Consider the following 23,727-nt stretch of genomic DNA (forward strand, 5'->3'; position numbering starts at 1 on the left):
TGCGCTGATGGAAGGAGGTTTGTCAGTCAAATCTCACGATACATGGCCGCCATTCATTCTTTCTTTCACGGATAGTCCTCTGTGTCCTTTGGCAGAAAAACATGCCCAAGCATGATGTTTCCAGACCCATGCTTCACAGTAGGTATGGTGTTTCTTTGATGCGAACTCAGCATTCTTTGTCTCAAACACGACGAGTTGAGTTTTTACCAAAAAGTTCTATTTTGGTTTCTGCTGACCATATGCCAATTCTCGCACATCTTTCTTCTGGATATCCAAATGTCTGCTAGCAAAACTCAGCGAGGCTGGACATTGTAACTGGCTTAAGCCAGGGGGACACGTCTGGCACTGCAGATTTGGGTCCTGGCGGCGTAGTGTGTTACTGATGGTAGGGCTTTTGTTACTTTGGTCCCAGCTCTCTGCAGGTCATTCACTAGGTCCCGCGTGTGGTTCTGGGATTTTTGCTCACCGTTCTTGTGATCATTTTGACCCCATGGGGTGAGAGTCTTGCGTGGAGCCGCAGATCGAGGGAGATTATCAGTGTCTTGTATGTCTTCCATTTCTAATAATTGCTCCACAGTTGATTTCTTCAACCAAGCTGCTTACCTATTGCAGTTTCAGTCTTCCCAGCTGGTGGCAGTCTACCAATTTTGTTTTCTGGTGTCCTTGCGCAGCTCTTTGGTCTTGGCCAATAGTGGGTTGTGGAGTGATGCTGTTTGAAGGTTTGTGGACAGGTGTCTTTATACTGATAACAAGGTTCAAACAGGTGCCATTAATACAGGTAACGAGTGGAGGACAGAGGAGCCTCTTAAAGAAGAAGTACAGGTGCTGTGAGAGCCAGAAATCTTGCTTGTTTGTAGGTGACCAAATACTTACTTTCCACCATAATTTGCAAATAAATTCATTAAAAATCCTACAATGTGATTTTCTGGATTTTTTTTTCTCATTTTGTTTGTCATAGTTGAAGTGTACCTATGATGAAAATTACAGGCCTCTCTCATCTTTTTAAGTGGGAGAACTTGCACAATTGGTGGCTGACTAAATACTTTTTTGCCCCACTGTACGTGAGGACGTGCCTTGAAAAACAATTACCATAATTTTTTGCAGTGAAGTTTTACAAAAGAAAAATTCACCCTTCGAACAAATAACATTTTTGTCTATCTTTTGAAAATGTCCCCTATAACTGCCGTTTCCATTACATGACGCAATGATTCTGCGACATTGCTTTTGTCGAATGGAAACCTGACTAATGATTCCCAAACAAATTTACTGAGTTTGTGCAATTTTGACAAACCTTTTTTCTTCTTTTGGCTCAATACTACAAAAGTTTGGATTTGAAATCAAACAAGGACTATGAGGTTAAAGTGTAGATGGTCAGCTTTCATTTGAGGGTATTTTCATCCATATTGGTTTAACCGTTTAGAAATGACATTTTTGTACATAGTTCCCCCCACATTTCATGGGACCAAAAGTATCGGGACAAATTCACTTGTGTATTAAAGTAGTCAAAAGTGTAGTATTTGGTCCCATATTCCTAGCACGCAATGATTACAAGAAATAAGAATAGAATGTTTCTAAACACATCTACATTAATGGATGCTACCATGATTACGGATATTTGTGTGTCTAACTTTCTCACTCATTATTCCCAATTCATTCAGGACTTTCCATAATCATTGTAGCATCCACGTTAATGTTGAAGTGTTTAGAAACATTATATTCTTATTTACAATAAACGTGACTCCAAAAAGGCACAATACATTATTTACCATTCATTTCTATGGGGCACAAAATAATCTAAAACTCAACCAAAACAGAGCAAAGGCTTCCAACAAATTTGTAGTCACAAGCTCGATGTAGTCATTGCATGCTATGAATGTGGGACATTTTACTACTTTAATACACAAGTGAATTTGTCCCAATACTTTTGCTCCCCTAAAATGGGGGGTACTATGTACAAAAAGTGCAGTAAATTCTAAACAGTTCACCCGATATGGATGAAAATACCCTCAAATTAAAGCTGACAGTCTGCACTTTAACTTCAGCCATTGTTTGATTTCAAATCCAAAAACTTTGAGTATAGTGCCAAAAGAAGAAAAAAATTATTCACTGTCCCAATAATTACAGAGGGCACAGTATGTTGCCCTAAGAGTTGTGCAAAGGTATAATCTTATTCAAAATGATTCACAGCTGTAAGGCGCTTCCACTAAGTGTAAACTCTGGGGTGTGAAGACACACAATGAAGACAATTTTTCACTCTGTAAATGTGGAGTAGGTTGTGTAGATCGGTACGATCGGATTTAATCCCTTTTTAGATTGAATTGTAAGGCAGCCAAATGTGAAGACTGTGCAAGAGGTGTGTCAACTTTCACTAGGCAATGTATGTGTGCCAGATAATTTGCGTGTGCATCTTAAGAGTATCCTTACAACAGTCTGTGTCCTGGTTTGGATGGGTCCCTCCGGGCCACTACACTACACTACACACGTTTTGAGAATGACACAAATATTAATTTCCATAAAGTTTGCTGCTTCAGTGTCTTTAGATMTTTTTGTCAGATGTTACTATGGAATACTGAAGTATAATTACAAGCATTTCATAAGTGTCAAAGGCTTTTATTGACAATTACCTGACGTTGATGCAAAGAGTCAATATTTGCAGTGTTGACCTTTCTTTATCAAGACCTCTGCAATCGACCCTGGCATGCTGTCAATTAAATTCTGGGCCACATCCTGACTGATGGCAGCCCATTCTTGCATAATCAATGCTTTGAGTTTGTCAGAATTAGTGGGTTTTTGTTTGTCCACCCGCCTCTTGAGGATTGACCTGAATCAACTTTAGGAGATGGTCCTGGCGCTTGCTGGACTTTCTTGGGCACGCTAAAGCCTTCTTCACAACAATTGAACCGCTCTCCTTGAAGTTCTTGATGATCCGATAAATGGTTGATTTAGGTGCAATCTTACTGGCAGCAATATCCTTGCCTGTGAAGCCCTTTTTGTGCAAAGCAATGATGACAGCATGTGTTTCCTTGCAGGTAACCATGGATGACGATGGAAGAACAATGATTCCAAGCACCAACCTCCTTTTGAAGCTTCCAGATTGTTATTCGAACTCAATCAGCATGACAGAGTGATCTCCAGCCTTGTCCTTGTCAACACTCACACCTGTGTTAACGAGAGAATCACTGACATGATGATGTCAGCTGGTCCTTTTGTGGCAGGGCTGAAATGCAGTGGAAATGTTTTTGGGGGATTCAGTTCATTTGCATGGCAAAGAGGGACTTTGCAATTAATTGCAATTCATCTGATCACTCTTCATAACATTCTGGAGTATATGCAAATTGCCATCATACAAACTGAGGCAGCACTTTGTGAAAATGTATATTTGTGTCATTCTCAAAACTTTTGGCCACGACTGTACAATGAAACTAGATCTTCATAAGGGTTTGGCAGGTGAAGAAGAGAGAGAAAGTGTGCAAGAGGAAGTAGTGGATAGGGCATTAAAAATGATTTCCTGTCTCTCAGCAGGTAGCGGGAATCAGGAAATCCTGCTCCAGGCTTAGACCAATGCTTTTTTAACTTAACAGTATGTTTCCTGTGGAGTCTATAATCTCTATAAAAGAATAATGGACACAGCTATAGTATGGGGGCTGCACAACAGGAAAGAACACCAGGGCCTTGTAACCTAACCTAAGGCCTGCACAGATAGTTGCCTGCAAACTAGACCACCCATTGACAGTCCTTTATGTTTTAACAAAAAAACAAACAAAACAAATAAATACACACCATCCATCAGTCACCTTACCAAGCGACCAAAKGGTCAACGTATTTATTAACAAGTCGCAGATAGGACAAAGTCTATATATACACACACAGACGCTTATACAATGCCTTCAGAAAGTATCCACAACCCTTTACTCTTTCCAAATGTTGTTGTTACAGCCTGAATTTCAAATTGATTCAATTGAGATTGTGTCCCTGATCTACACACAATAGGGCACCACAGTGGAGGTGCCATAAAACCTAGCGGTCAAAACATGTTCCAATAATTTTTCCACCATTCACTTTAGGAACACTTAAAATAAGAGCTTTGTTTCGTGTAAGCTTACCCTGGCATAACGTTTTGATAACCATGTAAATCTCTCGGACAAGGTGACTTTCATCAATATATCCGGCTCTACTTACTCTCAGATTCAAAAATGCTAATAGGCATAAAAGTAGACATCATGCAAAACTCCTGCGCATCATTTCTAGCTGACACTTTTGCTGACAGGTATTGTGTCAATTTATTGTCAATTTAAAAAAATGTAGYCTATTTATTCATTACTATACTTAGCTAGCATTAGATGGTTAATCCAGAGATTTTTACCTTTGCCTCGATTTCGCAGTCTCAATCCAGATCATCATGGCATTTGTAGTTCTTTATGATAGACACACTAGCAGCTAATTATTTGATTTTGGGGGATAAATACAGGTAAATATATATTTATAAAAGTCACTTTGTCCGAGAGAGATTTACATGGTTAATAAAATGTCACGCCAGGGTAAGCCTACACTAAACACAGCCCCTTTATTTTAAGTGTTTCCAAAATCCCCTATGGGAAAAATGAATGGTGGAGAAACGATTGGAACCATTTCCCTGCTTGACCACTAGGTTTTATTGGTATTTTGACACACTGTGGTACTCCATACCCCATAATGTCAACGTGGAATTTTGTTTGTAGAAAATATTAGAAATTATTGCGAAATTAAAAGCCGAAATGTCTTGAATCAATAAATATTTAACCCTTTTGTTATGGCAAGCCTAAATAYGTTAAGGAATAAAMATTTGCTTAACAAATCGCATAATAAGTTGCACAGACTCATTCCATGTTCAATAATAGTGGTTGACATGATTATGGAGTAACTACCCCATCTCTGTACCCCACACATACAGATAATTCTAAGGGCCCTCAATCGAGTAGTGAATTACAAGCACAGATTCAAGGGAGGTTTTTCAATGCCTCGCAAAGGGTACTGATTGGTAGATGTGTGTAAAAAAAAAAGAAGAAGAAAGAAGCAGACACTGAATATCCCTTTGAGCATGGGGTTAAGTTATTAATTAGCCTCTGGATGGTGCATCAATACACCCAGTCAGTTACTCCACAATACTAACCTAACTGACAGAGTGAATAGAAGGAAGCCTGGACAGAATAAAAATATTACAAAACATGCATCCTGTTTGCAATAAAGTAATACTGCAAAAAATGTACCAAAGAAATTTACTTTTTGTCCTAAATACAAAACATTACATTAGGGGCAAATCCAATTACCACTTCATATTTTCAAGCATGGTGGTGGCTGCATCACGTTATGGGTATGCTTGTCATTGGCAAGGACTATGGAGTTTTTGGGGGACAAAAATAAGAGGAATACAGCTATAAGCAAAGGGAMAATTCTAGAGGAAAACTTGGTTCAGTCTGCTTTCCAACAGACACTGGGAGACAAATTCACCTTTTAACAGGACAATCCCTCAAACACAAGGCCAAATCTATACTAGAGTTGCTTACAACATTGAATGCTTCTGTGGCCTAGTTACAGTTTTGACTTAAATCGTCTTGAAAATCTAAGGCAAGACTTTAAAATGGTTGTCTAGCAATGATCAACYATACAGTTGACAGAGATGGAAGAATTTGAAAAAGAATAATGGGCAAATATTGTACTATCCAGATGTACAAAGCTCTTAGAAACTTACCCAAAAAGACAGATGTAGAAGCAACTTTGGTGGCGATTACAAAGTATTGACTCAGGGGTGTGAATACTTATGTAAATTAGATATTTATGTATTTTATTTTAAATAAATGTGATACATTTAAAAAAAAAAAACATTTTCTCACTTTGTCATTATGTGGTATTGTGTGTAGATGGGTGAGAAAATCCATTTTGAATTCAGGCTGTAACAGAATGTGGAATAAGTCAAGGAGAATGAATACTTTCTGAAGGCACTGTATATATAATATAAAAAGAAACAGCAACACTTGTGATTTGAAGTGTAACGACCTTGCCAGTGATTGATTGCTCAGGGCAAGGWGATAACTGATATAGACCTCTACCAATGGGTGATATGGTGAGGTTTCCTGTATGATGTCATTGTTGTCTCCAGTTTTAATAGTTATATTCTGCTTAGTGACCAGGCTGGAAAAACAGGGTTGGGGTCAATTCTGTTTAAATTCCTGTCCAATCCAGGAAGCACAACATTTTTTTAAATATTAATTAAAAAAGCCTCAGAAAATGACTGACTTTCAAAAAAACAACTCAAATGTCACCCCAAAAATGGTACAAACAAAACAAAACGTATCATGTCAGAATAAAATTCAACATATAAAGTGTATTATTACATTCGGTACATTTTTAAATATTCAAATCTTAAAATTGACATTCTTAAGTTTTGTTGATGTTGAGGGAAGCAGCGAGGGAGGCAGAAAAGGCAACCATAGCGTGGTCTTATCTGGTCAATACTGAACCACTGCTATGCACGGAGCAACACTTAAATACTGAACTGTAACTAACAAAAGAAAATGGCGTTTTTTGCTGAGAAACTTGGGACCAGTAAGCTTTCACATTGTAATACCAGTCTGGGTTTAATATTGCAAGTCAAAAGGATATTATAATACAACTCCTGTGGATAATTTACTGCAATCTAGAGTCTTGCCAGGGTCAGGCACATCAATTCCGAGCTCCAACCGATATTTGACATCAGGACAGATTTTTCTCCACAACCCGAACCAACCACATAGAATTGTTCAGAGAGCCGATCCGTGACCCGCCAAAAAAAGTATATATTTCAATTGTTTTTATGACTCCAGAGTAGGAGGGTAATAGGTGTTCCCCTTCCCTCTATTAATTTGTCTGCATGTCTATTCAAGATATGGATAAAAGAATACCATGAATTAAGAACAATAAGCCTCTCTTATAATTCACAATGCAGCACATTGACAACTCAAATCGCTTTTAAAAAGAGCCTTCCAATTAGCCTTCTTAACTAATGAAAGCCTATAGCCGACATAAAACAATACCTTTACATTCAATATTGTTTTGAATTGAAACAAACAATTCCCAAAATCGAATAGGCTATAAGGCTGCAAAAATGGGCTACTCAAACTTTTACCAGCCACACAGGTTTAAACTTTATATAGCCTGTGCAAGGTTAATTCATGTAATAATGAACCGATAATAAACAGAATTATCGTAAACAAACACCTGCTTGCCCTTTAACTGTGTATCCATCTACCGGGTTGTGGCCTCTAAAACGGGGATTTCACTGTTTCCACGATGGTGTATATTCAACCATCATAACAGGGGAAATAAAAATAGTTAACAATTTTCACATGTGCTACGAGTCAGGGAAAATAAACTTGGCAACATATAGTTTCATGGCGGAAGGGAACATAAGCTCTGCATGTGGACAAATTAGGAATGTTTCTCAGCACCAYACAAATAATAGAGAGTTCCCATCTCCACTCTCTCGCTGCGTGGCTGGTAACCTAGGCCTAGGCTCTCTGCCTCACCGCTCACATAATGATATTCACAACACAATTCAACAAGCTCCTGTGGTATCTGCATTTAGAACGTTTTCGACCGGAAATATAATTGTTCTGATTTTGTGAAGAGCCATATTAGAAATACTAGGATTTGAAGGACATCCACTCAACAATTTATGACACCACAGTGAATCATTGAGGAAGCACGTTAAGGCGAACTGTTAGAAGGAAAAGATAGTTAGTGCTCTATCAGCCTTAAATTATAAATACATTTAACCAAAATAAAATAATCCAACTTAAACTTCCTGTTAAAATCTGAAATGCTAATCTCAAAATGCACGGTGGCCTCAAAAACGSCTGCCGATATGGAAGTGAGAAGGGGGAGATAGAGGTTTGAAAAAGGTTTCTCCCCACCAGGCCTGGATGGAGGCTCGCCGGGAAAGACAGTACTGAGAGAACTGGGGATGGGGTGGAGGTCGCTGGAGCTTGTTAAAAAGCATAGTAAAAATCTTTGACATTTACACTGTTAAAGTAAATACATTCAGGCAGTAGAGGGAGAGGTATTCTCCTCCCCCCTTTGTAACGAGGTACATTTGGCACTGCTGTAACTATCTGTCCCTCTGTCTCTCTCCTGCAGTCTGTCAGTCTCTATATCTGTCTGTCAGACCTTCCGYCCTCCTCTTCCATACCACTCATGTGTTCATTCGATGCTCGCTGGTTTCAAAACGGTAAACGCGGTTGTCCGATTGTCCGCTCACTGGCGTTCGATCCATGCCCGTCCCTCCTGGCTGTGTCAGACAGGAGCCTCTGGGTCAGAAGGCACATATGTGCGCCTTTCCATCGAGTAATCCGCTTAAATCTCCTCTACATAAAAACTCAGGCAGTGTGCAGACCACCAGGGTCTGGGTTCTAAGGGTCCTCTCCCCCCCACCACCCAGGTTCATTCCCAGCATCCTCTGTTCTGTAGTTCTTTTGGGAAAAGGCAAACCTCTTGGATGGTCAGACTCAGATCCCATTAGTCAGGTCCGTGATGATGTTGGCCTTCACCAGCTTGCGGAGGAACTCCTTCTCCTTGGATATGTTGTGTGTCCAGGACTGCGGAGGTGCAAGGGAACACAATCAGAAACAAGAAGCATGTCAGACGAATGCAGGTCAGGTTCAAAGACCCTGTTCTCATCAGCCTAAACTTGAAGGATGTTCCTTGCATTCTATTCTGTTTGCATCATCTCTCTCTGCATCAAAACATTTCACTTGACCTGGTTAAGAGCCTTGCCATAGGCACTTCAGTAAAAGCATGCATTGTTTTTCTGATAAATGTGTGATAGATTATAGTGTGTGTGTGCGCGTGCACGTTTGTTTGTGTGTGTATGGAGCCACACCGTGTTTCCCTCCCCATTGTGATCCAGRCCGTCAGTCCGGTCGGCAGAGTGTGTAACCAGAGCAGGTGGTGGGCTCTGGGGCCTGAGAGTGCGAGGACCGGGCTGAACCGGGCCCCACAGCTGCCCCAGGGAACCCACCTGGGTCCAAGCTGTGGGACCGAGCCGCTCGAGGGCCCCTGGCCTGTCTGGGTCGGCCCGGCCCGGACACTGACGGATCTCACTCACACGGAACCAGGGCTAGGGTTTCAATGCTCTACAGGGAGCATGGCCGGGAAACCCATGTGAGCGGTAACACCGGTGTCTCTCTTCAGGCCTTGCTATCTGATTCAGGCTGAAAGTCCAGGGATGAGGAGCTAGTTCAGAAAGTAGATGATATGGAAGCAACCTCCCTCTTGCTTTAACATCTTTGCATCCACATAACACACACATACAAATGGTGTGTRCAGCCATGCTGTACAGTGTGGTATTCTACATTCACTCCTGTACGACCCCTTTACACTAAGCTAGAGAAAGTTGAAAAACACCTTGATCCATCTCGCATCTACGGTGGGTAACGCTGGCTGGAGGAGGGGACTAGTTCACGTCAGACAGTGAGTAAGGATACTACTGCATCWCATCACCCCCTCAGAGGTGACCTCAGCACATTACCACCAGCGGAAGGACATGAGGGAGCGGTAGTCTTTGTGTTCCAATGACGATAGACCTACTAGATKATGTTTCCATTGATTGCATTGCTCAACATGGCAAATGTCAGGAGTTCACCGGGAGTTTAGACAAAGGTTATCATTCTGAGCTCATAGTTCCTACGTCAGCTCCCCTCTGTGACATCTGTAAAAACAGAACACTGATGCAGTCTGGAATGGAGGATTAAAACGCCCCGTCTTGGAGTAATTTATTTGGTCATAGTTCAAAGGGAGGGGGGGGGGATACGAGAGCCAATCAAAAGACACAGATAATGGAATAACACTCTCGTCAGTCAACAGGTCTAGCGGGGAGCCAATGTAGTCTCCGCTCTCTCATCTGCACTCTCCTGAAAACACAGGATCGGGGAAAGCAATACGGTGGATTTGTGCACTGACAATGCGTTTTCACTCTTCCAGTTCTTTCACATTGACTTAGCGTAGACAAGGAAAGGACACGCCACTCGAAGACTACTGAGATGCACCCATTTCCAGTTGATATGAATGCAACAAAAACACGCACCTCTTTGATGGCGGACATCTTGACCGTTTCGTAGTAGTGCAAGGGTGCGTGAGGCATGTTCATGTCATAACCGAAGCCAGCCACCACCACCTCATCACAGTTATGCAGCGCCATTGTTATGGCGACGGTCCCCAGGGTTGGAATGTTCTGGAGAAGGAAAAGCACAGAGGTGGCCATTAGTGGTGTACGGGTCAGCTGTTTGTTCACCTGCACCCGCCTGCAATCGTTAATAACCCATCTGCAAACGCCTGACTATGTGATGAAGGGAAAATCTGAGGCCCGCACGCGACCCCCAAATATAGTAAATATARTCAGACGGCGGAATGATTTTATGACAAGGGATGCAGGATTTTCTTTGCCTAATTTACATATGTTTCTGCTTAGAATGTCTGTCATTTGTTAGTCAACTTGTCTATAATTAAATACATGCAGCTTCTCTTCTGTCAGTATACATTAACCTAGAAGACTAAATAAACCCTTGCTCAYCAGAATGTCATAAATTATAGAATGAATCAAGTTGACATCGGTAAAGTAATGTCATCCCTGCTTCTTTCGCGGAGCAAAGACATTTAGGGACCGGGGAAAAAGAAAAGAAAAATGGGAAACATTTTCAGTGCCAAATTTCCAATTGAGTTTGACCGGTTGTAAGGAAATACAAAAGCTGTGAAAACGACCCAACATGTTTCTGATAGGATTTCAGTTCGGCTTGGTTGCATATTTATTGTTTTTGTATTTATTATGGATCCCAATAAGCTGCTGCCAAGGCAGCAAGTACTCTTCCTGGGGTCCGGCAAAATTAAGGCAGTTATACAATTTTAAAAACATTACAATACATTAATTACAGAATTCACAACACACTAAGTGAGTGCCCTCAGGCCCGTACTCCACTACCACATATCTACAACACAAAAGCCATGTGTACATGTGTTTAGTGCCTATGTTTGTGTTGCTTCACAGTCMCCGCTGTTTCATAAGGTGTATTTTTATCTGTTTTTWAAAAATCTGATTCTACTGCTTGCATCAGTTACCTGATTATGTGGAATAGAGTTCCATGTAGTCATGGGTCTATGTAGTACTGTGCGCCTCCCATAGTCTGTTCTGGACTTGGGGACTGTGAAGAGACCTCCGGTGGCATGTCTTGTGGGGTATGCATGGGTGTCTGAGCTGTGTGCTAGTCCGGTTAAAAACAGACAGCTCTGTGCTTTCACCATGTTAATAGGCACTCGACAGTAGTGAGAAGTGACAATCTTCGTCTCTACTACTTGAGCCAGGAGAGATTGGACCATGAACTATTGATTGGAAGTTTGCTTCTCTGTGGTAAATCCAAGGGACAAGCGTGTGCTGCCGCGTTCGTGAGCCAATTGTAATTTTGCAGCGGCCAGAGCAGACCCACGAGCTGAACAGTAGTCGCAGGTGCGACCAAACTAAGAGGCTGTAGACTGCATGTTGATTTAGTGTGTTACTTCTTAATGGCTGCGGGGCAGTATTGAGTAGCTTGGAGAAAAGGTGCACAGAGGTGCCCAGAGTAAACGGGCTGCCCTCAGTACTAGTGCTAATATACGTGCAATATTATTAATTAGTATTGGATAAGAAAACATCTGAAGTTTCTAAAACTGGTTTGAATTATGTCTGTGAGTTATAACAGAACTCATATGGCGGCCCAAAAACCTGAGAAGTTCCACTTCTGTTTGGATTTTTTTCTGAAAGGCTGGCTAGATTTGTTCATTCAAGCTCCCAATGAAATACAGCGAGATATGGATGAGTTTCATTCCTAGGTACGGCTTCCACGTAGATGGTCAACAGTCAATAAGAACGTTGTCTGAATGACCTCTAATGTGAAGGGGGGCCGAGGGAGACGAGGATTGAGTAATCACTGCCATGAGGTGGACTCGTATTGAAGCATGCGCTGTTCACGTGATAGGCGCTCCGTTCCATCTTCAACTGAGAGTCAATGTAACAATTTCTCCCGGTTGGAACGTTATATCACGATTGTTGTTAACAAACATTCTTAAGATTTGATTCAATACATCGTTTTGACATATTTCTACTGACTGCTTACGGACTTTTTGGACATTTCGTCACGTTATATGTGGGACGCGCTTTGGACTTTGGAAATTGTTTACCAACAGCGTAACCCAAAGTAGCTAATCTTGGGACATAATATGTGACGGACCATTATCGAACCAACCAAGGGCATTTATTAGTGGGACTGGTGATTCGCTCGGACTGCATTTCTGAATGAGTTCAATCAAAGGTTAAGGAAACAGTTTAATCATGTATTTTCTGGTTTCTGTTGACGCCAACATGGCGGGCTATATGTAAGCTATTTGTTCTGAGCGCCGTCTCAGATTTTGGCAGATGTTTGCTTTTTCCGTAATTAAACAAAAATATCCTGACACAGCGGGTTTTGCATTAAGGAGAGGTATGATCATAAGTTCCATGTGTATAACTTGTATTATCATCTACATTTATGATGAGTATTTCTGTTGAAAAGATGCGCTATGCAAAATCACTTGATGTTTTTAGAACTAGTGAATACGCGCCAATGTAAACTCAGATTTTTTTTATATAAATATGAACTTTATCAAACAAAACATGCATGTATTGTGTAACATGAAGTCCTATGAGTGTCATCTGATGAAGATCATCAAAGGTAAGTGATTAATATTATCTCTATTTCTGCTTTTTGTGACTGCTATATTTCGCTGGAAAAATGGCTGTGCTTATTGTGGTTTGGTGGTGACCTAACAAAATCGGTTGTAGTGCTTTCGCTGAAAAGCATATTTGAAATCGGACACTTTGGTGGGATTAACAACAAGATTACCTTTAAAATGATATAAAACACATGTATGTTTGAGGAATTTTAATTATGAGATTTCTGTTGTTTGAATTTGGCGCCCTGCACTTTCATTGGCTGTTGTCATATCGATCCCGTTAGCGGGATGCAGCCATAAGAAGTTTTAAGAAGGTAGAGAAGCACTTTATTATGGACAGACCTCTCCCCATCTTAGCTACTGTTGTATGTTTAGACCGTGACAGTTTACAATCCAGGGTTACTCCAAGCAGTTTAGTCACCTCAACTTGCTCAATTTCCACATTATTTATGACAAGATTTAGTTGAGGTTTAGGGTTTAGGGTTTATTGAATCATTTGTCCCAAATACAATGCTTTTAGTTTTTGAAATATTTAGGACTAACTTATTCCTTGCCACCCATTCTGAAATTAACTGCAGCTCTTTGTTAAGCGTTGCAGTCATTTCAGTTGCTGTAGTAGCTGATGTGTAGTGTTGAGTCATCCACATACATAGACACACTGGCTTTACTCAAATGTCGTTAGTAAAGATTGAAAAAAGTAAGGAGCCTAGACAGCTGCCCTGGGGAATTCCTGATTCTACCTGGATTATGTTGTAGAGGCTTCCATTAAAGAACACCCTCTGTGTTCTGTTAGACAGGTAACTCTTTATCCACAATATAGCACTGAAGTCTAACAGCCCCCACAATCTTTTTATTATCAATTTCTCTCAGCGAATCATCAGTCATTTGTGTGAGTGCTGTGCTTGTTGAATGTCCTTCCCCTATAAGCGTGCTGAAAGTCTGTTAAAATAGCATTGTCTGTAAAATAGCATTGTATCTGGTCAAACACAATTTTTTACAAAATTTTACCAAGGGTTGGTAACAGACTGGTCTGCTATTTGAGCCAGTAAAGGGGGTTTACTATTCTTAAGTAGCAGAATTACTTTTTCTTCCCTCCAGGCCTGAGGGCACACACTTTCTAGTAGGCTTAAATTGAAGATATGGCAAATAGGAGTGGCAATATTGTCCACTATTATCCTCAGTAATTTTCCACCCAAGTTGTCAGACCCCGGTGGCTTGTCCTTGATGATAGACAATAATATTTTTAAAATCTCTTCCACACTCACTTTACGGAATTCAAAATTACAATTCTTGTCTTTCACAATTTGGTCAGATATACTTGGATGTGTAGTGTCAGCGTTTGCTGCTGGCATGTCATGCCTAAATTTGCTAATCTTGCCAATTAAAAAATAATCAAAGTAGTTGGCAATATCAGTCGGTTTTGTAATGAATGAGCCATCTGATTCAATGAATGATGGAGCTGAGTCTGCCTTTTCCCAAAAAATGTAATTGAAGGTGATCCAAAGCTTTTTACTATCATTCTTTGTCATTTATCTTTGGTTCATAGTATAGTTTCTTATTTTAATTCAGTTGTGTAGCCACATTTATTTGCCATTCCTTTTGCCTCATCCCTCTCAACCATACAACTTTAAATTCCTCATCAATCCACATGGATTTAACAGTTTTTAGTCATTTTCTGAATGGGTGCATGCTTATTAGTAACTGGGATAAGCAACTTCATAAAATGTGTCAAGTGAAACATCTGTTTTCTCCTCATTACACACCACGGATTACACACAAACACATTCTTTACATCAACAACATAGGAATTACTACAAAACTTATTGTATGACCTTTTATACCACTATATTAGGCCCAGCCTTTGGAACTTTGGTTTTCCTAGATATGGCTACTATATTGTGATCACTATATCCGATGGATTTGCAGCATTAGTAAAGATGTGATCAATACATGTTGATGATTTCACTCCTGTGCTGTTTAACTATCCTGGTAGGTTGACTGATAACCTGAACCACTGGTTACAGTTTGAAGCTTTTTCTTGAGTGGGCAGCTTGATGAAAGCCAGCGGTTTTAATACTATCAGCTTTTATGATGCTGATAAAGATAGAGGACCGTCTGTAGATGCTGAAAATGCTCAAGAAATCATATTTCTCCACTCCTGTTCACGAGTCAAAATGTACAGTTGGTGTATCATTTTACTGCAAGAAATGTTTAATTCTGCAGGAGTTAATATTAAGACTAATGTGAAAGGTTATAGATCTACAGTCAGTGTCCATATAACCCATCTGAACAGTAGGTTACAGTTCAAATAGGCCTATGGCACTTCTTGTGACTGTCTAATTTGTATAGCGCCTCACAATCATCACACATAACATTGCACTGCTATCATCCTCTTTTTACCACTTCACCAAATCGTTCCCAAACATTACTTTTCTGGTCCTCCCTTTCTATTTACAAATCTCCATTTCTTATTTAACTTCTCTAGGATAGGGGGCAGCATTCGKAATTTTGGATGAAAAGCGTGCCCAAATTAAACTGCCTGCTACTCAGGCCCAGAAGCTAAGATATGCATATAATTTGTAGATTTGGATAGAAAACACTCTGAAGTTTCTAAAACTGTTTGAATCATGTCTGTGAGTATAACAGAACTTATTTGGCAGGCAAAACCCCGTGGACAAACCATTCAGAACTTGTTTTTTCCCAATGGGATTTCATTGGGAATCCAGATTTCTAATCGACTTTCTTGCAGTTCCTATCGCTTCCACTGGATGTCAACAGTCTTTAGAATTTGGTTGAGGTTTTTTCTTTGAGAAATKAAGAAGTAGCACTGTTCAGAACGAGGCTAGAGGGAAGTGTACTCTTTGTTAGAGGCGCGTTACACAGAAGCTCGCTAAACATTGTTTTCCTCCGGTAGTGAACACAGTATATCCCGTCTTAAATTKTAGAGATTATTTACGTTAAAAAATACCTAAAGTTGTATTAGGTAGTTTGAAATGTTTGGACAAAGCTTACAGGTAACTTTTGTAGTCATGTTGTGCGAGTTGCAACTGGTGTTTTTCTGGATCAAACGCGCCAAATAAATGGACATTTTGGATATATATCGACAGAATTAATCGAACAAAAGGACCATTTGTGATGTTTATGGGACATATTGGGGTGCCAACAGAAAAAGCTTGATTTCTGCATTTGGTGTCGCGCCTGGAGGGTTGAAATATGATGGTCTGTGTTTGTTTGCTTGGGTGCTGTTCTCAGATAATAGCATCGTTTGCTTTCGCCGTAAATCCTTTTTGAAATCTGACACGTTGGCTGGATTCACAACAAGTGTAGCTTTAATTTGGTGTATTGCATGTGTGATTTCATGAAAGTTACATTTTTATAGTAATTTATTTGAATTTGGCGCTCTGCATTTTCCCGCTAGCGTCCCACATATCCCAGAGAGGTTAAGCTTTAGGGCCTAACTTTACGCGAGCCAAATAACCTACACGCCAATCACCAAGCGCTTTTGGGAACAGGCAGAAAAGTTAGCATCGATCCACTAAGGTAAAAAGACAATGCCTGAGTTTAATTAAGCACTAATGACCGATAGCCTAAAAGGAAAACCTCAATGTAGCCTATAGATATAAATTGCACAATAATTTTATATATACAGTTGAAGTCGGAAGTTTACATACACCTTAGCCAAATACATTTAAACTCCGTTTTTCACAATTCCTGACATTTTAATCCTAGTAAAAACGCCCTGTCTTAGGTCAGTTAGGATCACACATTTATTTTAAGAATGTGAAATGTCAGAATAATAGTAGAGAGAATGATTTATTTCAGATTTGATTTTTTCATCACATTCCCAGTGGGTCAGAAGTTTACATATACTCAATTAGTATTTGGTAGCATTGCATTTAAATTGTTTAACTTGGGTCAAACATTTCGGGTAGCTTTCCACAAGCTTCCCACAATAAGTTGGGTGAATTTTGGCCCATTCCTCCTGACAGCTGGTGTAACTGAGTCAGGTTTGTAGGCCTCCTTGCTCGCACACGCTTTTTTCAATTCTGCCACACATTTTCTTATAGGATTGAGGTCAGGGCTTTGTGATGGCCATTCCAATACCTTGAGTTTTGTTGTCCTTAAGCCATTTTGCCACAACTTTGGAAGTATGCTTGGGTCATTATCCATTTGGAAGACCCATTTTTGACCAAGCTTTAAACTTCCTGACTGATGTCTTGAGATGTTGCTTCAATATATCCACTAGTTTTCCTCCCTCGTGATGCCATCAATTTTGTGAAGTGCACCAGTTCCCTCACTGCACCAAAAGCACAACACAACTATGATATGCTCCCCCGTTCTTCACGGTTGGGATGGTGACCTTCAGCTTGCAAGCCTCCCCCTTTTTTCCTCCAAACATAACGATGGTCATTATGGCCAAACAGTTATATTTTTGTTTCATGAGATCAGAGGAACTTTCTCCAAAAAGTACATTTTGTCCCCATGTGCAGTTGAAAACCTTAGTCTGTCGAATTGGAGCAGTGGCTTCTTCCTTGCTGAGCGGCCTTTCAGGTTAATGTCGATATAGGACTCGTTTTACTGTGGATATAGATACTTTTGTACCTGTTTCCTCCAGCATCTTCACAAGGTCCTTTGCTGTTGTTCTGGGATTGATTTGCACTTTTCGCAACAAAGTACGTCCCTTTCTAGGAGACAGAACGTGTCTCCTTCCTGAGCGGTATGACGGCTGCGTGGTCCCATGGTGTTTATACTTGCGTACTATTGTTTTGACAGAAGAACATGGTACCTTCAGGCGTTTAGAAATTGCCCCCAAGGATGAACCAGACTTGTGGGAGGTCTACAATTTTTTTTCTGAGGTTCTTCTTTTGATTTTCCTATTGATATCAAGCAAAGGAAATTGAGTTGTGGCAGCCATGACATCCTTTTCTGGAATTTTCCAAGCTGTTTAAAGGCACAGTCAACTTAGTGTATGTAAACTTCTAACCCACTGGAATTGTGATACAGTGAATTATAAGTGAAATAATCTGTCTCTAAACAATTGTTGGAAAAATTACTTGTGTCATGCACAAAGTAGATGTCCTAACCGACTTGCCAAAACTATAGTTTGTTAACAAGAAATTTGTGGAGTGGTTGAAAAACTAGTTTTAATGACTTCAACCTATGTGTATGTAAACTTCCGACTTTAACTGTATTTGTATATAAAAAAAAATTATGTAGTTTTTTCTTTATTCAACCCGGCCGCCACCCACACGGCCTTTATCCACACAATATTTCATGACCCTAATCCCACCTGCCCAGCAGATATAACCGTGGGGACTGCGGGTTATGAGTCGACCYGAGCCTCACTAGTGGCCATGTCACTTTTTTATAGTGTGTCGTATCTTATGTTGGGGTGCAATGTAGGAAAAAAGCGTTATTAGAAGGTGAGATGAGAGTTTGTCGTCAATGACCCAACACCCTTTCCACTAAGAGCAGTAGGTAGTACAAGCAAGCATTGGGAAATCAAATCAAAACTGAAAATGCCTATATGAACCGTTGTATTCTCCATCTTCCTTTAAATCTGCTATCTTGCTCCTAGTCTGTGACTGGTCTGGCACCACCCTCCTTTCCCACTCCCTGTTGCTCATGGCTTTGTTCTGGGCCAGAGTTGTTAACTTGTCCTGATCTGAACGTGATCAACAATTTGCTTAAAGTGCCGCCCCCCCCAATGTCACAGTAGTTTGAGAGGGCAGACCTTCAATTCCTCAAAGCCTAGGGGGTACATGGGGAGGACGATTGGAGGGGATGAGGCCCCCTCTAAATCATCAGCTTGATTTGGAGCCCTAGGGCAGGTGTAGCTTAGGGTCCCCCCCTGCTGTGTGAGCCCGCAAACACACACAAGTACTAATCAGGGGCAAGAAAGGTGGGCATTTTAGGGGAATGATGTGTCAGGCTGCACCCTGCCTTGATCAGTATTGTTGTTTGGGACAGCCCCACCCCCCCCACCCACACACACTGAGGGGGTACCAGTGCTCCCCACATGTTCTACACATGTTCCTGTAGACCAGGTGTTCAGGGCAGAAGGCTGTACATTTCTTGTACCCCTTCCCAACTCCCTAACCCCTTTTGCAGCACACCTCCCTACCCCCGGCCTAACCCATCTCCCTTGCTCTCCTCTGTGGAACTTTAGCCTTTCAAGCTAGTCTTCCTGTACAGTTCCTACCCTGGAGGGTGACAGCATCTGCTGAACTTTAACCCATCCCTTTGATCAGACAGCCACGGTCCCAGTAAACCAGGTAAGTGGCCTTGTGAAGACAATCAATTAATTTGATTGATTAGTTACGTGCCAAGGAGAGAAAAACCAGCAGACCTTGTGGCAGTCCAGAATCTACAGCCTCATCTGATGCCCCCCTCAAAACCAAAATGAGAACAAAATTAATCTATGTGGAGGAGTTAAGGAGGTAATACGTCTAACGCTTCATTTTCCCTCCGTAAACAGTTCCAAAAAAAATACAAAATAAGTAAAATCTAGAGCAGGGGTCTGCCACGTGTGGCACTGGAGCCTTGTCGCTCTTAAACGACTCCTTTGTGGCTCCGTGACAATCTATAATTAGTCATTCATACTGCGGGATAATGCTACCGTACCGGTAGAGTTGCAGTCATTAAGCTAACGCTAGTTAGCCTCGCAAAACGGCCACTAACTTCCTTCATACTGCACATCATCTGACTCTGGGTAAATAAAAGAAGGGCTTAAAATGCCAGAATTTCGCCGTATCCCTTTAACGGTTTAATTTCCTGTGATGACATGGCAAGGTGCTGCGTTGCGGTGGTTGTCATAGGAACAGCGAATCTACTGTTTGGGGCCTGAAGTGTGTCAAACACACTTTGGTTATGACCGTGTCCTCGGTMAACGGCTCCCGACTGCCTGTGGAGTCGTTGTACCGTTTCGTCGCATGTGTGAGAGAGTGAAAGCGGGAATGCGACTGTCAGGTTGTGCCTGTGTTTGTATTCTTGAACTTAAGAAAAAAAGTGAGTAAGAGTCTATGCACTTTGTACTGCATGTGTGAATGCATGTCTGTGTTTGTGTTTGCATGCAGACTGCAAACCGAGCTGAATCTTATCCACCTGAATCCAGGTGACTGAAGACATGCCATTTTCCGCAAACATAGCACCATACATGTTTTTTTTCAGGACATTCTTCCCAGTTTAATATTTTCATTAAACTGGAGCGGGTTTCTGTTTGAGTGTCACTCACCCCTTTGCCCATGAGGCCGTTATTGAGCGGCAGGCCGATGAACTGGAAGGCAGCCTCCTGGATGAAGTAGGGGTTGAGGATGCGCATCTCTGTGGGCTCCCTGGGGACGTAGTGTGCCACAGACTTCCAGAAGCCCTCTGTACCCCGCTGAGAGGTGAAGAGAGATGGTGAGTTTCAGGAAAGGCATTGAAAGTTTAAAAAAACATCCAATTTGTAATTTTTGTGGGGGGGGGGTCAAAGGAGCACTTCTTAGTATGAGGTAGCCAGAGTTTCAAACACAAAGAGATGATCTTTTATAACATTGACATAGAACACAAACGGTCACATCACCCAGAGGCCCACCTACAAACTCACTCCCTACACGGACTGAGAAAATGGCTCTGTGCCTCGGGGGTAACATGGAGGATGGCCAATCGACCATAATTACGACCACAGCAGCGCCCCCTCATCAGCTAGGAAGTGTTACAGGAAGTGAGCCAAATCACACCCTGACCTCAGCAGGGGTTCCGGGAGCACTCACACCCCTCTGGTCCCTCCTACTCCAATCACCAGAGACCAGACCCGACTCGCCACACCGGAGGTAGAATACTCCCAAATCTAAGGACACGTACTGGGCCTGTTGTCTGACTTCATATGCTCCAGAATACCAAAAAGAGACTTTTGCGCATACTTCACTCAAGACAATGAAAGTTGGAGTTACACATGTGAATGTAAAGTCAGAATATAAAGATAAAAATCTGAAGTCATTTTTTGCAAATATCTGCCAAATCCACAAAAATATTTAATAACGTTAGCTAAGTAGCTACGGCTAGCTCTTGTCCTCTGAAAACATCCCTCAGGCATCATGCCTTTACTGTGATGCGCCACACACACACACACTAACAGTAGCATTCTGCCACAAACAGCACTGGTTGACTGACTAGCCTGCCTGCTTGCCTGACTGACTACCTTGCACACAATTCAAAGGGGTCGGCAGATGTAAATGGGAAACCTGTTCAAATATTCAGACGCCCGCCCTGCCGCCTTGATATTAGGGGGGGAATAATCTAACCGCATGTTTTTAACCAGGGGCCTCCGAGCCCTCCGCAAGCCGTGGCAGGAAAACCTCATCTCTACTGTCAACACGCTGCTTGTGTTAGGGGATCTGTTTGGCAGAGCTGTAGCAGCAGTAAGTCATTTGTTTTACTGTGGAGAGCATGGTGCCGACTCAAATAGACGGTACACACACACACACTGAGACAAGAGTGTCATGTCTGAGTCAGACAAACAAGTATTAAGAGAGAGTGCTGGAGAAGAGTACATCCAAATAGCAGGTAACAGCAGTGCTTTTCAATAAACACTGATCAGGTCCAATAAAGCTACCTATAGCATCAAATGAGAGATATAGCCTATTTCTACATTTCTGTATGTAATGAAGTTCTATCACTCAGAACCCAAAGAACTGTCTCTGAATGGGCCCCTGGGGGACAGGAAGTGATTTCCCCTGAGCTGTGACATGGGCCGGTGAGTCAGGAGATGGGCCGTTTGAACAGATAAAACAGGAAGCTGCAGAATGATCCCGTCCTACTCACTCACACGCCATGCTAAACCTGAGTCAACCATACATACGCGCATATGGATGTGCGAGCACGAACACACACACACACACACAGCAGACGTGTATGGCTTGTGTAGGGCGGTGGCTGTGTTGGGTTGTGTTATAGCCTTAAGGAACTGGCTGTTCCCCCTTCTCTCGTGACAGGTTTATGGTTAAATTGATCTGGATTATTAGATTAAGTAACTGTCAAGTGAAAGTTCATATTCTGTTAACTCATACACAAATAAATGTTGTTGACTCACCCTATAGTCATATTTTCTGTCAAAGCATAAACGTGTATCTCAAACAGGCAGTTTAAAAAATGATGTCATACTCCTGAGGAGGATGAACTGGCCAATCCACGGTCTAGAGGAGGATGGGCTGGCCAATCAGCAGTCTACTTGCCTGAATATTTTTAATGGCTGGTATACGCCCAAACCCATTTCAACACAGAAAAGCAGCCTTTTAACATAATTATGTTAAGTGCTCCCGAGTGGCGCAGCGGTCTAAGGCACTGCATCTCAGTGCTAGAGGCGTCACTACAGACCCTGGTTTGATTCCAGGCTGTATCACAACCGGCCATGATTGGTAGTCCCATAGGGCGGCGCACAATTGGACCAGTGTCGTCCAGGTTAGGGTTTGGCAGGGGTAAGCCATCATTGTAAATAAGAATTTGATCTTAACTGACTTGCCTAGTTAAATAAAAAATGAAATAAAATGTGAAAAACTTACAAGGAAAACTATCACTAATTAATTATACAGTGCCTTCAGAAATTATTCACACACCTAGACTTTTTCGTTGTGTTACAGCCTTCATTTTAAATTGAATAAATCAAGATTTTGTGTCACTGGCCTACACACACACTCTCAAAGTGGAAGTAAGGTTTTTACAAATAATTTAAATGAAAAGCTGAAATGTCTTGAGTCAATAAGTATTTAACCCCTATTATGGCAAGCATAAATACGTTCAGGAGTAAAAAATTTGCTTAACAAGTCACATAATAAGTTGCATGGACTCTGTGCAATAGTATTTAACATGAGTTTTGAATGACTACCTCATCTCTGTGCCTCACACATACAATTATCTGTAAGGTTCGTCGAGCAGTGAATTTCAAACACATATTCAACCACAAAGACCAGGGAGGTTTTCCAATGCCTCGCAAAGGGCACCTATTGGTAGATGGGTCAAATAAATAAAAAAAGCAGACATTGAATATCCCTTTGAGCATGGTGAAGTTATTCATTACACTTTGGATGGAGTATCAGCTCACCCAGTCACTACAAAGATACAGGTGTTCTTCCTAACTCAGTTGCCGGAGAGGAAGGAAACCGCTCAGGGATTTCAACATGAGGCCAATGGTGACTTTAAAACAATTACAGAGTTTAATGGCTGTGATTGGAGAAAACTGAGGATGGATCAACAACATTGTAGTTACTCCACAATACTAACCTTATCGACAGAAAGAAAAGGAAGCCTGTACAGAATAAAAATATTACAAAACATGCATCCTGTTTGCAACAAGGCACTAAAGTAATACTGCAAAAAATGTGGCAAGGCAATTCACTTTTTGTCCTGAATACAAAATGTTATGTTTGGGGCAAATCCAATACAACACATTAGGGAGTACCACTCTCCATATTTTCAAGCATAGTGGTGGCTGCATCATGTTATGGGTATGCTTGTAATTGGTAAGGACTGGGGAGTTTTTCAGGATAAAAAAATTACCAAGAAAGACTTACAGCTGTAACTGCTGCCAAAGGTGATTCTAACATGCATTGACTCAGGGGTTGAATACTTATCTAATCAAGATAGTGTTTAATTTTTCATATATTTTTTTATACAAATGTTAGAATTTGTCTTCAACTTCGACAGAGTACTTGGCGTAGATATTTGACAAAATTCAATCCATTTTAATCCCACTTTGTAACAACAAAATGTGACTCACCACCTGGATTCGGTCTTATGTAGCAACATTTGAATCTGTTTTTTTTTTTTTTTACATTGGATAAAAGTAGAGACTCACAGCTACAACATGGTATATCATACACTGCATTTGAGGAAACAATGGGAAAGTAATTCTACTTTGAAAGTTGATCAACTTGTAAACTCACTTTTGAGAAAACTGTCTTTCAATGTTTTGGTACTACTATTGGAGAGCTCTCTTTG

At 41.2% G+C, this 23,727-nt stretch overlaps 1 protein-coding gene across 5 annotated transcripts in view; it reads right to left on the minus strand.

Moving 5' to 3' along the window:
- Nucleotides 1-3,790: 3,790 nt before the first annotated feature.
- LOC111956573 (CMP-N-acetylneuraminate-beta-1,4-galactoside alpha-2,3-sialyltransferase) overlaps nucleotides 3,791-23,727 on the minus strand; it is a 78,194-nt gene continuing 58,257 nt past the window's right edge. For all 5 annotated transcript variants that reach the window (XM_070436737.1, XM_023977059.3, XM_023977061.3 and 2 more), the window contains 3 exons: nucleotides 19,985-20,131; nucleotides 10,097-10,243; nucleotides 3,791-8,609 (listed from right to left, as the gene is read on the minus strand). In XM_070436737.1, coding sequence (XP_070292838.1) covers nucleotides 8,520-8,609; nucleotides 10,097-10,243; nucleotides 19,985-20,131 — 384 coding nt within the window. In that variant the 3' untranslated portion in view covers nucleotides 3,791-8,519. The remainder of the gene's footprint in view (nucleotides 8,610-10,096; nucleotides 10,244-19,984; nucleotides 20,132-23,727) is intronic.

This window comes from Salvelinus sp. IW2-2015, linkage group LG32 (genome assembly GCF_002910315.2).
Source record: "Salvelinus sp. IW2-2015 linkage group LG32, ASM291031v2, whole genome shotgun sequence".
In the NCBI taxonomy this organism is placed as follows: domain Eukaryota; kingdom Metazoa; phylum Chordata; class Actinopteri; order Salmoniformes; family Salmonidae; genus Salvelinus; species Salvelinus sp. IW2-2015.